The 18,337-nt window shown below is 45.9% G+C and overlaps 1 protein-coding gene across 2 annotated transcripts in view; it reads right to left on the bottom strand.

Annotated features, from left to right (window-relative positions):
- Positions 1-16,393, bottom strand: part of Zxdc (ZXD family zinc finger C) — a 32,181-nt gene extending 15,788 nt beyond the window's left edge. Inside the window, 7 exon segments of one of the 2 annotated variants that reach the window (NM_001431781.1) lie at positions 2,796-2,880; positions 4,487-5,169; positions 7,796-7,966; positions 12,486-12,616; positions 13,437-13,515; positions 13,609-13,761; positions 15,405-16,393. In NM_001431781.1, the coding sequence (NP_001418710.1) occupies positions 2,796-2,880; positions 4,487-5,169; positions 7,796-7,966; positions 12,486-12,616; positions 13,437-13,515; positions 13,609-13,761; positions 15,405-16,380 (2,278 nt within the window). In that variant the 5' untranslated portion in view covers positions 16,381-16,393. 2 annotated transcript variants of the gene reach the window in all.
- Positions 16,394-18,337: the final 1,944 nt, after the last annotated feature.

Genomic DNA, 18,337 nt, shown 5'->3' with positions numbered 1-18,337 from the left:
CCAAAGCTGGAAAAAGTCTACACTGTCCTTCCCACATGGGACCCCTCATAGATTCTGCTCTTGGTCTGACCCTGTCCTTTAAGTACATAACAATGACCAAGTACAAGAGCTTTCACTGGGCTGTGAGAATGACTGAAGCTATACTGGAAGGCACAGAACTGTAAAATATCTACAGCAAGTTAAATTTTTACAACTACAAGGAAAAATAGGATGTTTATAGAAGGTAGAAAGCTGGCCAACCGAACCTTTGCTAATGATCCATGTCAATACACCTGTACCCAGCACAGTGCACAAGGAGGGCACATTACCTCCAGCTTGAACAGACCCGAACCTTGGTATAATGAAAGGAGGCTTCAAGAAACACACATGGAGAGAGTCTGCAGAGAGAACAACTGTATCCTTCAAAAGCATCATGATAGGCAAGGGAAGGCTGAGGTGAGCCCTGTTGGTTGGAAGACCTGAAAATAGAGCCCAGATGGGTGCTTGGTTCAGCCCAGGCAGAGAAGGGTCCTAGTGGACACCTGCTAAGAGTAACTTCCCATGACCGTCAGCAGAAGTTGTTGCCAGTAACAGGCTCACCAGGATTATGAGCAGGCTGCTCCAAGGAATGGCTAGGAAACATGTCACAGTTGTAGACACAAGAGTGGCAATATTTATGGCACACAGCTACTCAAGGTTGAGAGAATCTATAAGTCTGAAGTTACAGTACATGTTAGAAGAAACATGGTTGGTTCGAAGGGCTATTAAAAGGCAGGGATTCTACATGGAACCTCTCCTGGCCAGTCGTAGGATTTCAAGAGTGCTTTTCAAGAAAGACAAATAAGTACAGAAGGTAATCCATCACCCTGGCAGAAGTCTATATACCTTGTAGAAGCCATGATTATATTTCCTTTCAAAGTCTGAAAAACGTTTAAAATGAGTATATGAAATGCTGTAATTCTCACAGAAAGTGGCCAAAAACTACTCATAAAAACTTGATGCAGACTTAAGCACCCCGACTTTCTCCTATCAGTTGTACCTCAGGGTGAAGGATGGAGAAGCCACTCTTTAGACAGATGTCCTAGGTAGTAAGAGGAAAGTAGAACTATTATCACCTTCTCTGAAACTCCCAAGGATCTAATGTCTATGTGCTAAGAGTAACTTCCCATGACCATCAGCAGAAGTCATCAATGGCTGCTAGGAACCAGATCAGGGGCCCTGCAAAGAACCCAGCACAACCTCAAAGAGTCTTACTAACTGTCCTCTTCACAAATGGATCAATCAGATCAAGCCTCAGGATGTAACAGCTAATTTAGAGGAGCACACAGGACAGACTAACCCAACCTACGCAATACTCTACCAAACATGGGAAAGAGTGGGAGAGAGAGAAGGAAGGGAGAGGGATAGAGTGGAAAGAGAGGTGTGTGTGTGTGGGAGGGGTGGGGGTGGGGGCAGGGAGAGTGCATGCTATGGCTCTAAACCAGAAGGGTAGCTGCCAAGAGCAGCCTCTGACGCCCCTGTGGGCTCTGATGCCAACAGGGGTCAGCAGCATATACTAGGTTTTAAACAACTGAAAACCTCAGCATTTACCAACACCAATGTTAGGGAAAAACTGTCAGTTTTAAAAGAGGTGAAATATATGCCTAATTTTTTAAAAGTGTTTTTAATCTTTAAAATGTCACACTGCGGGGCTGGGGATTTAGCTCAGTGGTAGAGCGCTTACCTAGGAAGCGCAAGGCCCTGGGTTCAGTCCCCAGCTCCGAAAAAAAGAACCAAAAAAAAAAAAAAAAAAAAAGTCACACTGCAAATGATAACTGTATAACTATCTCTGTAAGTACTGCCTCAGTATGGTGACTGCAATAAACTCTGTACATGAAGTCTGAGGCATTCCTTTTCCTCCAATACCACATTTGTAACTGGGTTCAATAGAGACATCTGTGTTTCTTCATGAACTTGGCTTGCATGTAGTAAGTACATTCTTCTTTTTTCTACAGACATCCACATCCCCTTTTATTTTCCCTGCACATTTTACACTTGGATTCTTAAACCACAGAATTGTTTTAAGTTACAAGTGACACTGACAGGCACACAGGGAAACAGCTACTTGGAGAAAACTGTCATTTTAAATATGGGAGATATGACATTAAGAACAGAAAAGCATAACACTGCACCAAAGTAAGTTTAAGTAAATAAAGATGAATGACGCCTGAGAACAGCAAAGAGCTTTGCTGACATTAGACAGGACTCACCAGTCTCTCCTCTCAGCACCTGCACCTTCAATCTCATGTGCAGAAGGGGCAGCAGGCAAGGCCATAGACTCAATTGGCTCATGTGAGACTGTCTTGTTTTGTTTTCTCATTCAAGTGAGCTACTGCTCGTATACATTCAGGCTGATTCAACCAGAGACTGATGTACACAGGTTGCCATCACACAGCTATCCTAGAGATGATGGCTGTACTAGGAAAGGGCTTCCACCACAAAGCCAGGCCTAATTTGGCATCCAGACACCCTTCTGCTTTCCTGACACCTGACCCTCTTAGCTCATTTACTCAGTAGCCTTCCAGAACTGTCCCTGTTTGAACCCTTGATTTTCCTAGGGCCTCTCAGACCTGCTGAGCATGTTCAGACATGCTGGTGATTTGGTTGCTACCTGTTTTCTAAGTTCATGTTAAGCTAAGGAATTAATAAAAGGGCATTTTGAACATAGAAGACAAAGAACACAGAAACAACTGTTCTGTGTGCTTCCTCTGCCTGTGACTGTGACACAAGAGACCTTGGCCCCTTGCCCATCAGCACTGCAGCACACTCGGCCTCACCTTCATCGCTCCCAGTTCCTTTCTGCTTTTTTTTCTTGACTAGTTGAATGGCTCGGTAATCAGTTCTTGCTGAGCCCCCACTTTCCTGGGACCAAAGAAAAGTGTGTCAGTTGCTTGATCTAAACAGCAGAGGAAGGGTAGCAAGGGGACTAAGCCTGCCTGGGAATGTATCAGAGCTCCAGGAACCAGTCACCAGCAAAGGCGCTCAGGAAACCGCATGCTCAATTGCTAGCAAAGAAAATGTACAGCGCTTCATCATCTGGATAAGTGAAGTTCATTCCTCCAAGGTTTAAATGCGCTAAAATATTTTAGAGAGAGACTGCTAAGAGCTGTATACTGCCCTGCTCCTTAAAACACCACGTCTTCTTGATGCCAGGGTTATGTCTCAGCAGCCCTATGCAGTATTGGCAGCAAGTGCCACACTGTCATCTGCCAATACAAAAAGTATTACTGAATGCAGCAAACTTATGGACGTGCCAGAGAAACAGTATTCAAATAGGAAATTTTAAAATGTGTGAACACTTAGTAAGAAAAGCCTCATTTTAAAACTGAATGGAGCAAAGAAAACCAGTCCTCTATAGCTCATAGCATATGGAAACCCATTCACAACACTATTCCCACTCAGAGAAGCAGGGGAGCTCAATGCCACAGCTAGCAAAGAACAAACAAGGGTCAAGCCTAAATTCTTCCGCCTCTACCCAGGTTCTGCTACCTCTTCCACTCCATCTTTCCTGAGACACAGGGAGGCATGGAGTGCCAGGGACAGGCTTCCCACATGCTCTGACATGTGGTTACCTCTCAGCAACTGTTGTGGCAGCCTAGGCAGATGCTGGCAAATATGGCTCTGCCACCACCAGACAGTTCCCATTAATGGAGAGACAGACTGTGTAGCTCTCACACTGAGAAAAATGCAAGTTGGCTCCAGTAGTTGGTTGTCATGCATCCTCACTCACACTTGATCCCAATTTACAACTTAGTATTTTAGGTTATAGTAAGGTAAGATGTATGAATCTTAACATGGTAAATGTCAAAACAAAATTCAACCAGCGTTTTAAAGAAACCTATATGATCATTTCCATCGTAGATTGAGGAAAGTTCAGACTCTCTCTAGGAATCTTTAAATTACTTTAAATTAGATTATATTAAAGGCATAATTGATATAAATATAGAATACAATAACTGTCCAGCCTCAAAATTAGAGTATTGTTATAATCCTTCAAGAATGAAGGCTCAGGAATCACTGTTATTGTAATAAAAATATCCTGATGTAGCTTTCAAGTTCCCATTGAACCGTTAAGACAATTGATGTCAACATTGCTCTTCTAGAACTCGTCACTACGTGAAAAGCACAAAGGTGAATATTTCAATAGTAAGAAGTGTCTTAAGTTTTCTCATGAAAACTATAAAATCACAGAACTCAAAAGAATCTTAGAATGCATGTAGCCAAAACCCCTTGTTTTAGAAATAACTGAGGATCTAGGGCTCAGATAGGTTAAGCAATTTCTTAAAGCTGTAAGAATGTCAATTCCAGACTCAAGGTCAAAGTCAGGCTTCCAGACTACTGCCAGGCTCCATCTGTACTTCTGCACACCAGAAAGAACCGTCTGCATAGATAGGATCCATCCCAAACATGATCCAAAGTGCATTAGGGAAGTGAGCTAGTGGTGGTGATGGAATAGAGTGCTTCATACCAAGTAGAGACTGCCTGTGCCAGCACTGAGCTCTGAGTCCTTTTGAGCCCCTAGCCTCTCTGCAGAGCTGGATAGAACAGATGGCCCATGGCTTTCTTTTTGCCCCTGGACCACATCTGGGACAGGAGACAAGTCTTGTTCCACCTTTATTGGAACCAGCAGATCTGGAACACTGGCAGTTTCTTGGGTGGTGTCTGAAGAAGTTGGTGTGGTACCAAGTGCTGTCAAGTTATTGCTGGGGGTCAAAGCTGGAGAGTCTTGACTCAAGTTCCTCATAGGCAGAGCCACCAGACAGCCTACTGCTCCTGTGCTCATGGCTTGTGAATCATCTGCACTGAAGCTGCCTGGTTGGAGAACTGTGGCTGATGTCCCAAGAACAAGAGGACTGTCCAAACTCGGAGGCATATCACTATGGGCCACTAGAACGAGGGGGTCCATTGGCCCTAAGGAGTTATTATTAGTAGGGAGATTCCCTCCCAGAGAAGAGCTCACAGAAGTGACATCAATGGTGAGGATCCCAGAGTTCAGTGCTTCATCCGACCCAGCTGTTGAACTGCTGCTATTAGCAGGTGTGTCAGAGAAAAGTGCTGCTAAATCTATGTTGGTGAGCTCACTTTGGCCTGGGCTACTCAGTTCACTGCTGGGTGTAAGAGAACTTGGAGCTTCCAGCTGAGGTACAAGATCTGTAAAAGCAAAGGATATTTCAGTTACTATGCTGCTAGACTAAGAAATCTTCTTTCTGCTTGAAATGCTAGTGGCTAACTCTTGAAGCAACACTGACTACTCTTTCATTAGACCTTGGCATCAGGGCAGAGACAGAGACCTATTGCTGGCACACAGTGAACAGCAGACACCAAAGGAAGAGGTGGCTCAACCGCAGGAACATCAGCTAATATTTTATGTCCTCAGGCTGTTTTATGCTCCAAAACCTGCCCTTCCTATGCTGCAGTAGCTAACCAAGAAGGTTTCAATCCATCCATAGCACAAAGCCTCCATAAGTCCGCTTTCCATAAGTCTGGCTCTGGGGTCATTTTCAACTATCTTCAGTCATCTCAGATCTTGTCAAACTTTGTGCCAGGCTCCACATTTATGGTCACTCACAAACTGGATTAGTTGAGCATCTGTAGTTAGCCCAGGAGTAAAACTGGCTGTCTGGACTGGGTTGAAAGCTCCAGGTTTAGGCAGAGGCATGGAGCTCAGATTCAGGTCCCCTTACATCCCTTTCGGAAGCTTCTGAACTGCCCAAGTGCCTGAAGCAGAGGGAAGGGGCACTCAGTTCTGTTTCTCCCAAGTCAATCACATGCTAACCACAAATGCATATTGAATAACCATGAAGGCCAGATCAGAGTGCACAAGGCTTTTTTGTTGTTTTGTTTTTCTGAGACAGAGTTTCTGCATAGCTCTGGCTGTCCTGGGACTCACTCTGTAGACCAGGCTAGCCTCATGGAGATCTGCCTGTCTCTGCTCCCAAGGGCTGGTGTTAGAGTCGTGTGCTACCACCACCAGGCTGGATGCTGCATTTTTAACTCAGGCTTAGAGAAGACATCTAATGTAGACATACAAACAAAACCAACGACAGAATCTTTAGGTGGCACATTCACAAAGTGTCTCCGATAGTATCCCAGCATCAATACAACATTCTGAGTAGACGGAAATGATTCTATCTAGAATCCTGTTCTACAGGAAACCTGTTACTGTCTCAAAATTAAAAATAAGCACAAACATTCATTTTGAGAATTCTGTTCTTTGTGGAGTGGTTTTGGTGGAATAAAGATACAAAACTTATTCAAAAATCTTCCATCTAATGTTTTACTAACTCTACAACTGTCAACTAGAGATTTGGTACGAGTGGATACACAAGAGGCTTTGGGAAGCAAACAGATCCCAATAAAGACTCTGACTTGAGTGCTTCCTTTTGGTCTCAACCTTGGCAAGTTTTTCTGCAGCATGGTGAGGTGAACTGAAACACAAGTTAGCAGTCATCAGGCAGCCCTAAGTGCCTGGTCCTCTACTGACTATGATGGGCAGGTTGAATGATACATGAATCAGCCAATTATACCATAAGCATAGCCTGCTAAAAGGGCCCCTTATCCATCCAAAGTTTAAAGCAAACTCCTGTGAAGTGACCTGAACTAGCCATCTTAGGGAGAGAGATGCAGTTTGAGAAGGAATGTCAGATGGTTGAGAGTGACATTTTCTGACATAGATTTTAGGATACACTCTGCTGTCCTTAAGGAATCTACAGACTACCAGGAAGGCAACTGCTTTTACAGTGCAGAATGGCAACTGTTGTGGCATGAGGTTACAGTGCCTGAGATCCAAAGGACAGACTAGCAACCACCTAACCCAAGAGAAGAAACAAGAATAAGAACACAAACTTTTACCAGCTCCAGCTGCTCAGATACCTGCATCAGACACTTTAACCAAGAGTGACTCATAATGTTACCACCTTCCTTATTTCCGAAGCTAAAGGAAAACAGGACTCAATAATCTGTCCCTGCTCAGGATCCCAACTGGAAAAAGCTAAATGGTATTCCATGTTTCACAGGTTACAGTGAGAGGAAACTGGTTAAAAACACACATGACCATCACCAAGTTACCTTATCAGGAGCAGAAGTAACCAGAGACACAGCCTCTGTGAATGTATTAGAGAGCGGCAGCCAATGCTGCCACCCCTATATTCTTGCTGTCCTGCCTATGACTGTAGATAAGATGTAGAAGGGCAGGCTTCTAAGTGTTGTACCACAGATGCTGAAAGTCAGGTCTTATATGCTCAGCATCCTCCCCTCCACATGCCTTTGACCACTATCATGGTGCTTCTCTCATACCCCAGCCCATTCCTGAGACACAATTCTACTCTGAGCTTGGAGAGCTTCCTGTGCCTCTGTAGAACAGTCCTCTGTGTAGGATCCACTGTCTCCTAAGACCAGGAGGAAGAGACAAGCGTCAATACTCAGGAATTCGTCAGGAATGATGGACGTGGCAAGACAGACTCAGAGGATGAGCATACAGGGCCAAGGGCCCGGCTGCAGACAGGCTTAGAGCACATGTGTAGGGGAGTCTTGCAACATGATGGTACACTTGAAGGGAAGAACTTCACATGTAAGGGCAAAATAGTTACAAAGGGGCTGTGGTAAGATAAGAATAGCAGGAGAGGAAAGCACACAGGTCTCACAGCTATGTGGAAACACATGGATCCAACTTCATGGTTTGCATGTGATTGAGAGGTGAGAGGGAGGGGAACAATCCCACTTCTGCCATGTTCAGGTATATACTTTTTTTGCAACCCCAGGGACCACAATCACAGACCTTGGCGCCGGCTATGCTGCCGCACCATGTGAGCCTTCATGCTATGCTTGGAGGTGAAGAGTCGGTTGCAGCTGGACACTGGGCAGCGGCTTTTTGGAGTACCCACATCCTGCAGGTGTTTCTTAGAATGAATGTACAGACTGCTGCGAGCTGAGAACCTGGCACAGCATCCTGGAAGACAGGGAATCCAGAGTTATACCTGAGGATGATCAAAGATACTTCTTAATTACATCAGAAATGACACTGGACTGCAAGACAATTTAGAAGGAAGGTGTTTGCCACCCAAATCTGGTGACCTGAGTTTGGTTTCTGAAACTCGCATAATGGTGGAAGGAACCAACTCTACAAAGTTGTCTGCTGACCTTCACCTGTGCATTGTGACCCACTGTGCCACATAAACTCCCTTCACAATAGTAATTAAGAATCACGCACTGCCTGGTTCTATGTCGATCTGATACAAGCTAGAGTAGTCTGAGAGGGAGAACCTCATGAGAAAATGCCTCCATAAGATGAGGCAAGCCTGAAGTGCATTTTCTTAATTGGTGATTGATGTGGTATCACTCTTGGCGGTGGTCCTGGGTAGTATAAGAAAGCAGGCTGAGAAACAAGGTAGTAAGCAGCACTCCTCCATGGACTCTGCATCAGCTCCTTTCTCCAGGTTCCCTCCTGAGTTGAGTTCCTGCCTTGATTTCTTTCAATAGACCTTGATTCAGGATATGTTAAGCCAAATAAATCCTTTTATCCTTAAGGTGCTTTGGTTATGACTTTTCAACACTGCAACAGTGACTCTAAGACAGAAATTAAGTCAACTCGGAACTACAACCCAATTCACTCAGGATGACAAAGGCCTCAGAACCTTCAAGAATGAAGGTATGGGTCACTTCTTAAAGAAAAAAAAAATAAAACAAGACATAAAAACAAAAGTAAAAACCCAAGACCTGCTGAGGTTCTTGCTGAGGGTGAGGAAATGCAGAATGGGCAGTAGAGGAAGCTACTCATAAACACCAACTAAGGTCATGTGACCAGTTGCAAAACTGAGGATGACAACTGGCATGTTCTTCTGTCACATTTTTTTGTTAAGAATGTGTTTGTAAGGATATTTGTGTTTTCTCTCCTAGATTTCTTTATCATATTATGTAACACCAATTGAGATATCCGTGGTCAGACTATGTAAGTTATGAGATACTAAAAGACTGCCCCTCAAGGGACACTGCCATACATTCTAAGATATAGCATGCATTTGCAGTTATAGGAGGGTAGTTATATCCTGTTAGGAGTAATTATGACCTGGTTATTGGTTTCATTTGGAAAGAAAACATGACATAAAGAGATATGACCGTGTGTCAAGTTGACAAGGAGTGAATTTGCCATGGCTAATCTTGGTTGCCAACTTGACTACATCTGAAATTAACTAAATACCTGTAAGAGATTTTTCTTGATTGGATCATTTGAGGTAAGAAGATATTTTACACACACACACACACACACACACACACACACACACACACACACACGCTCTCACTCATTCATATATATTCATCTTAACTGTTCTGTCCTTCTACAAAACCCTAATACAAATCACTGGTACTGGCAAGTGACATATACCAAATACTCTGGCACAAGGAATATAGGAAAATTATAAAGGAATATGTAGACTATGAGTTAGTCTAAGACATGAGACATAATCGAGCTTACTCTGTTTCTTCTACCTACTGCTCAGAGTTAAGTGGAAATAACTTAAAACCTCGAGTCAAAATTCAGTTGCAAAAATGTCTATGAATCGCCCCTATTAAGCTATTAAAAACAAGGAATCCTACAGTTCTAGGGATTGGAACTATCTCAACACATGACCAAATACAAACCTGCCCACTTCGCCTCTGTTGCAGCACAGGAACAGAGCAAATGTCTCTAGGTCACAGGTCACAAGGAGCCAGAGCCGGCATTCCCAGCTTATATGCTCATCTGGATTCAAGTGCTGGAGGCAACACATATTTACAATTGCCTTCCCTTCATCCATGATGGCCTATCAAGCTGTCGCTCTGTCCTGAAATAATGAATGCTGTTCAAACAGCTTCTGAGAAGACTGAGACACAGATGCCTGAGCAAGGGGCAGTGGGCGGCCTGCCCTGCTGAGTGATGGGCCAGGCTTTGAAGCAGATGGATGTTAAGGCACAGTGAACTGCCCAGCTAAGGCTGTCTGCATTGCAGCCCTTGTCTGTCCTATGACCACAGATAAGCTTTTGACTCTTTGCAGAGTAGCTTTTCCTTGTTTGTAAAATGAGCTGCATGAGGGCAAGAGAAGGAACAGCCTTAGAACTTGTCTAGAAACACATTTTGAAGTTCCCTGTGAGAATGAAAAGAAGTCACAAACTGCACAGAGACAGCCAGGGCCCTTCCTCACATGGCCAACATTCCCCTAAATAGCCCACTTTCAGGTCTTAGGCACTGGCACTCTCTACCACCCTGAGGATGTTCCTGATGCCACTCTCAACACAGAGCCTAACTGCATTTAGTCCAGTAAGCAGCAGTTCTGCAGTCTCTGCATCAGACTCTACTGTATCATGGAATGGCCTTGAGCAAGCCTTGTCACACATCTTTCTGCTGAGGCTCAAAGGTCCTTGACAACTTCAAATGCTCCATCTTTAAAAGTGAATTGCCCTTTCTCCTTTCCCCAAGCACTCCCAGAAGAACTGTCAAAACGAGCAGTACCTTCCTCCTGCTCACTAGCTCTGCCTGAGTTACCAAAACTTGCCCACCAACAGCAAATGATATAGGTGGACTTCAGCATTCACAGGCCCTCCACAGACATCCTTCTGGTTCAGTATCCTGCCTTCAGAGTTCCTATCAGGGCAGCCTTTTCACTGTTTACCACCATCTGTGGCTCTCCACCACAGCTCACTAGGGCTTAAAAACAGAAAACAAAACTCCACCTAATAGTAATCACTACAACTATCAGAATCGATAAATACTAATGCTTTTACAAGCTTTAAGTTTCAATTAGTTGAATCCCTGCAAGCACCCTATGAGGTTTAATTTACTTTATGGATGAAGAAAAGAGGCACAGTTCTGTTCATCCCAGGACTCCTCCGAGCCATGCAAGGGGCAGACTCAGGACTTGAATCCAGAATTCACATTTTGAATTGCTTGAGAATTCCATCTCCTTGCAGGACTTAAATGAGGACCTGCATGTTTCTTCCTTCATCCACAGTATAGCCTGCTCTTTAAGCCAGCAGCAGACACACAGCCTGTTTTCTGAGCACCTATGGTCTGACTGAACATTTTATCATTTTATGTACCATATGACCAAACTCTTCTCATCTTCAATCCCAACATTAGCTAAGACACTGATTTCAACTACTACCCTTCCCCTCATCCAGGTCCAAATCATTACATCAAGCTTTGATTCTATTTTTGCTGTTCATGGGATTCTCTTCCTTTCTGCTGTCAGCTCCTAGCCCAGGAACAGCTGTCTTACCAGGGACATTGCAGTGCCTCTCTAAAGTCCAGACTGGGCTTTGGCTCTAACATGAGCTACTATTGCCCCGTGGATTCTCCTTCTGGTCTTTCTGCTTCCAACAGCCATCTTTTAATGTCTGGCTAGCTTTTCCTCCTTAAACTGATCAGGACATTCACACTCTGCTCCCCAGGAGCAGTACAGATGAATCCCCAACACCCACAGCAGCTGCAATATTCTTGTTTACCTGTCCACACTCACTCACAACTGGCATGGTGACAGGAGGGAAAGCTTGATCAACCAACTGCATGATGTTCCATATGTTATAAAAACTGGTGTTTATCTTTATTATCCTTCTCTGGCTAAGACGACTAAAGTCTAAAGATTCAGCTGAGGGCCTAAATATAGGGTTCAAAAGACTCATGCTGGACTGCTCCTTCCTTAGTGGACCTTCAACTAGAGCAGGGTTGGTATAAATGGACCATATCAATAAATTGCATTTTGAACATTTCAAAGAAAAAAGCTTGTGCTGGCTAGTTTTATGTCACCTTGACACAAGCTAGATTTTTTTTTTTGAAAGAGAAAACTTCAATTGAGAAAAATGTCTCCAAACATTAGTCTGTGGGAATGTCTATGAGGCATTTTCTTGACTGATGAGTGATGTGGCAGGGCCAGTCACTGTGGGTAGTACTACACTCTGGCCTGTGGTCCTGAGTGCTCTAAGCAAGCAGGTTGAGTAAGCCCTAGGTCCCTTCCTTGAGTTCCTGCCCTGACTTTCTTTGAAGGACTGTAACACAGAAGTGTAAGCTGGAATGCTCTCCAAGTGGCTTTGGTCAAGGTGTTTTATCACAGCAACAGAAACCCTAACTAGGACAAAGTCTCATGTACATCCTTATTTAAAACAGCAGACAGGCTTTATTTCTGTCTGTGCAACAAGACTAGCTATTTGTCATTGAGTGAGGCCAAGCTACATGTCTGACCACACATGATGGCGTACTCTTCTCCTCACTTCATCTGCTCCTCATAATCACCAAGTTAAACAGGTGGTGGAACTACAGCCTCAGAGCACTTCTTCCAATACACTCCCCTGGGACAGTATGCACACACTCTCAACCAACCAAATAAATACAGTGCTGGGACTAGCAATTACCTCAGTGCTTCTGCAACTCAGGCTTACAGCTTAACAGGAGTGTTAGTGTGGCACTTTGTCTACAGCTAAAACATTTTAAATGCTACCTTCCACAGGGCATTCGAATGGCTTTGTTCCCAGGTGGGTGATACTGTGGCCCTTCAGATGCTCTGCTCTAGTGAATGACTTGCCACAGCCTTCAACAGGGCAAGTGAACCTCCGGTCATCATCATGCTTCCTGAAACAAACAAGACAAAACAAAAAACATGAGCCTTTAGAGCAGAAACAGTAGGCTCCCTTCATTCAGAATGATCAATACATTTCAGATGTTTGTTCACACAGGGTTTGTTTAGCTGCCCCATAATCAGAAATTCTACTTTCATAGATAGGTGGCCCCAGAGCCAGAAATGGAACAATTAGTGCTACAATAATCTAGGAAGAGCTGAGCCCCAAAGGAGGAAATGAAGCACCGTGAACTGTTTAGAAGTCTCTATGGCCAGTGTTCTTTCCAAGCCACAGATGGCCAGAAAACACAAAGACAAACACACACACACAGAGTTTGGCAGCAGTGGGAAAGATCCCTCTTAAGTAAACTTGCAAACATTGTCTTTTTCTAGGTAATGCTTTCACTCTGAGCACCTCAGACCCCAGTCATACAACATACCCAGGCCACCCTGAGTCTGTACTACCAATGTTGGGGCTGTGACCAAGATGGAACATAAAGAATGTCATGTGTACACAGACCCCCAGTTGTCATCATCACTGCTGGAAGTTTGCAAGAACATGAAGAAAAGCATTTCTACAACATTTAAAAGGGGGAAAAATGTAATTGTATTGACAGGATGTTAAGTAAAGCAAACAAACTTACACAGGAAACAACTGTTGTCAAGTGAGGAGACTCTTAGTGTTTTTCTTACGGTTTTCTGATTTTCTAAAATACTGACACTGAATTCCATCTTAAACTACTTGAAATCTGTACGTAATTCACTAAAAGTGGTCTGAGACACATAGTTCATGGGCTTACAAAACCTAAATGCCAAAATGTATGGTTGGTTTACCTTTTGTGTCTTAGAAGTTTGGACATACTGGTGAAGGTCCAGCCACAACTGTCTGAGTCACAAATAAATGGTCTCTCACCTTGTAAAAGAAAAAGATGACACAGCATAGCCATGAGCACAATAGCCCCCACAAAGCATGTGTCTACATGGTGGTACACAATGCAACCCCTACCTGTGTGACTTCGCAGGTGAATTTTCAGTCGGCAGGCTTTGTCATATTGTTTATTGCATCCAGGAAAGGAGCAGGAAAAGAGCTCTTGTTCCCTGAAGTGGGCTCGGTTATGGGAAAACAGGGCACTCACTGTGATGAATGTCTTCTCACAGCCTGAATGAAGAAAGCACAAGCTCAGCTCTCAGGACAAAAATCACACAGTACAGCTCACACTAACAACATCCTGTGGCAGTTCACAAGGAACAGACAAAGAAAGGCATGACTTGGAAACCATGTCTGCAAAGCTCTGTCCACTTATGCTGAGCTTCCTAGAAGGCATAGAAAGACCTGTTGCACATGCACATGCAACGCACAGGCCACCTGCTGCAGTGTGATGTAGAGATTAAGACGCTGTCTTCCAAAGATAGCATTTGCTGGCCAGTTCTGCAGACGACTCTGCAAAGACCAGGTTTGTCTTTGACAAACTCAGTTGGCAATTCTGTCTGAAACCCAAGAGAGCAGGACAAACTAACACTAACCATCAAGATTTAGTCGGGCATGGCTTTGCAGGGCTGCAACCATCCTACTAGCTCAGATTTTTCTGTCCCATTAGAGTGATAGTACATCCTCCACACCTTTTAATTCCCTCTAGCCTCTACGACTGACACCCCACATCCTACCATCTGGTTTCTCTTTCTATTTTACCCATTTATGCAAGTTGCTAGCTTCACTTCTGTTCTTACAGTCCCACCCTACCCCACCCTTCAGTCCAAGCAACCTACACCTCAACGATTTCTACATCAACACTCCTTTGACAAAATGTTTGGTCCTCAAATGGGGTGGAAAGTAAAAAGCTGAAAAATGTTTAGGAGCTATCTTTGCTGCAGCTCTTTCTCAGACTCTCTAAAATGTACTCACTGTAACTGTGAAGCACTACACAGCCCTGCATAAAAGTAACTGCCCAGGGACTCTCTGCCCCATCCAGAAATCCCCCTTTAGCCTCAAGCTTTGTTACTTAGGGAATATGTGATTAGGTTAATCCAAACATGAGCATTCTCTGCTTTAGCAACAGTCCTCACCACCCTATCAATAGGCAAGTTTTTTCGACTCTGTGATCTTTTCCTGAAGCGTACACCAATCCCACTGCCACTTCCTAGCTCATGTTGTCAAAAGAACCTCTTCTTGACTGGACACTTAATGGTGTTCCCCTGCTCCCTCTCCCAGCTTCTACGGAAGCCCAACTGATCAGCCAGCACAAGACCCTCAGGAGGACCTCACTCTACTCATAATATTGGGAAGGACAGGGGTCTGATTCAAAGCATGAGACGTCCTTGGGAGCTCTGTGTCCACTAATCAATGGGGCTTCCAGAGAGGTTGAAGAGGGACTAGGGAAGCATCGATGTGTGGTTATTTCCTCAGTATTTTAAGGTGGCATATTTCAATTTATGTGTCTTGGATCTCTGACTCCTCTGGTATTGTTGAACGAAATAGATTGAGAAAAATAAAGCCCTGACTCTGAGAAGTAGTCACTTTCAATGGAAGCACCTTAACAAAGGTTTGCAGCCTCCCCACGGAAAGCGTGTGACTATGCATTCCACTTCGCTGGTGGAATCCAGGGCTTCATATCTAACTACTTGAAAGGAACCTCCACACAAACTTGTGAGTGCTTTTTGCTCGATTCTCATTTAAATCAAGGCATACTGTCCACCCCCCGCCCCCGCGCAAACTCTGCCCAAACAGCGACATTGAGCTTGGCCCTTGGGTTCAGACATCGCCGGGTCTCACCCGCCCCCCGCAGGTCCGTGGCTCCAGCTTACCAGGGAAATCACACTTGTAGGGTCGCTCGGGCTCGAAGTGGCTGCGCTGGTGGGAGTTGAGCTTGGCGTGTGTGGGGAAGCGCTCGGCGCATACCTCGCACTTGAACAAACTCTCCTGCTCGTGGCCCTTCATGTGCGCCTTGAGGTTGTAGACTGTGGTGAACTTCTTGCCGCAGCCGCCCACCGGGCAGCTAAAAGGACGCAGCTTGTCATGGGACTGCAGGTGCCGTTTGAGCTTGTAGGAGGTGGTGAAGGCCCAGCCACAGCCATCCAGCGGGCACTTGAAGGGACGCCGGCCCTGGAGGCTGCCGTGCGTCAGCAGGTGCACCTTCAACTGGTGCTTCTTGGCGAAGCTCAGCGCGCACTGCGGCTCGGGACAGCGGTAGGCCGGAGAGCCAGCGCTGGCGGCCACCGGCCCGCGGCGGGACGCAGCAGCGCTCGAGGGCTCCAGGCCCGGGGTGGTCGCGGGATGCAGGCCCTGGGTGGCTGGCGCGGGGGCGGCGGCCAGCGTGAAGACGCCGCGGTCGAAGCGCACCAGGAGGTCCTGGTTGTGGATGGTGACGGTGCCTGCCAGAGCTGCGCCGGGGGCGGCGGCCGGGACCTGTTCCGTGGGGCTCGCGCCGGAGTCGGGCTCGGTCTCCTCCTGTTCATGGGTGTCGGCCGCGCGCGGCACTTCCAGCAGTACCACGAAGGAGTCGCCGCCGTCTTCCGGGGGCGGCGGGCTGGGCCCCGGGGCCTCCTCTTGACGCGGCCCGGGCCCGCCATCTTCCGGGCTCCTCAGCAGCAGCAGGCGGCGGCGCCCGGGACCAGCACCGAGGGACGGCCCCGTTCCGCGGCGAAGTCGGCTTGGGCCACCGCCATGTTGGTCTCCGCGCGTGGCTGGGGCAGCGAGCACGGCCGGGAGGTCCATCTTAGGCCCAGCTGAGGCGTCTGAGCCGCAGCCACCGGAGAAGAGCGGCCCAGCCCTGCCAGGCATGCGCGCGACACCTAGGGTCCGCCCCCCGGGAGTCTCTGTCAAAGCTAAGCGTAGAGTACAGCCCAGAGTCGCATCTCGAGCTGCGCGTGCGCGAGGGCCGTGGGCGTGGGCGTGGCGCGCGAGGGCTGTCGGGACAGTAGTCACGAGGGAGCCGGGGGGTGGGGCAGGGGCGGGGCCTCCAAGTTGACTGTGTTTTGCTTTGAGTCCCAACCTGGAAAAAGAGGTTCTTCAGCTTTTGGCTCCTACTTTTACATCTGGGTAGCGCAAAGGATTGAAAGCAGATTGCATTTTCTAAGAGTTCCTGTGCCCTCCATGCTTTGAAAATACAAGTTAATTTAATGCGTGATTGCCAGGTGTAAGGAAACAGGTCAAGGTTACCTGCGGTCACATGGTCCAGAACTGGCACTCAGGCTTTGAACCTCTCTACTTTGCTTCTCATCTTCTCTATGACCTCGCTGAAGAGCGCGCAGACCTGGTTTGCCCTGTAGCAGGTCCTGATGGGATACCTACCTAAACCACTAAAGGCATTCCGTGACTCCTTGATACATGTCAGCCTTCTAAATTATGAGTTGTTCCCTGAACTCCACAACCCTACTTGTCTCATATGGATTTATCTGGAATCATACCACTCCTGTCATCACAACTCAAATTCAAACTTATTTCACTCCTAGGTTCTCAAATAACCAAGGGACTCGTCTTCACCCCCCTTTTAACCAACTGTCTCCCTCCTTGCACCCAGTTCGCATCCCCCTTCCCTGTTTTCTGTAGGGCGGGCTTTAGTCTTATAAAAGTGCAAATACGATTAAAATCTTGCCAACCTGCCTTTTGCACCTACACTGGTTTACCCCCATTTTCCACCAATCTGCTCCTTAAAATGCAAGGGTATGTCCCTCCCCTCTCTGCATCTACCCTAAGAGGGCTGGAAATATGTCTACGCAAAACTACATGCATGCTTATAGTAATCTTTGTTGGAACAACTCCCAAGAGGAAACAATGCAAGTGTTCATCCTCAGAGTTTTGCAAGTTCTGTCATGACCAAACCTATAAAAAATATTTCAGCCACAAAAGATGATGTGTTATAATAATGCCACATATATTAGAAGCCTTAGAAGCGCTAAGTTATACAGACAGTAGATTAGTGGCTGCTGGTAGCTACAGAGAGATGGAGAATTAGGGCTAGCTTCTCATAGGGTTTGGTTCCCCGAGAAGCAAAAGTTTTTGGCATTGAAAGTGTTGCTTGAACAACACATCCAATATACAAAAGCTACTGACAACAAGTAACAGCAATGACACCTCTGTATGTTTCTATTAAAATACGTTTAAAAACAAACACAGAAGTAGGAAGAGAACATTTGTCTGTGAAAGCACCTTACTTGTCTGTGTATGTGCGTACACACTCTCTGATGGTTTGTATATGCTCAGCCCAGAGAGTGGCACTATTAGAAAGTGTGGCCCCATTGGAGTAGGTGTGTCACTGTGGGTGTGGGCTATATGACCTTCACCATAGCTGCCTGGAAATCAGTCTTCCACTAGCAGCCTTCAGACGAAGATGTAGAACTCTCAGCTCCTCCTGCACCATGCCTACCTGGATGCCATCATGCTCCCACCTTGATGATAATGAACTGAACCTCTGAACCTGTAAGTTAGCCCCAATCAAATGTTGTCTTTATAAGAGTTGCCTTGGTCGCTGTGTCTGCTTATAGTAATAAAACCCTAACGAAGACAGAAGTTGGTATCAGGGACTGGGGTATTCCTGGAATAGGCCTAACCATGCTTTTGTTTGGAAGAATGTGGATTTTGGGACTTTGGATTTGGAAAGGCATGGCATGTTTTAAATGGGGCTTAATGGGCTATCCCAGTAGGAATACGGAGGATTTTGTTGCTGTGATTGAGTTCAACTGTGCAGTCCTGGCCCAAGAGGTTTCAGTGGAGAAGAACTTCAGAATGTGGCCTAGAG

This window comes from Rattus norvegicus, chromosome 4 (assembly GCF_021556685.1).
Source record: "Rattus norvegicus strain SHRSP/BbbUtx chromosome 4, alternate assembly SHRSP_T2T, whole genome shotgun sequence".
NCBI classification, from domain to species: domain Eukaryota; kingdom Metazoa; phylum Chordata; class Mammalia; order Rodentia; family Muridae; genus Rattus; species Rattus norvegicus.
The sequence above is the reverse complement of the archived record's forward strand: the minus strand, read 5'-3'. Positions and strand labels throughout refer to the sequence as shown.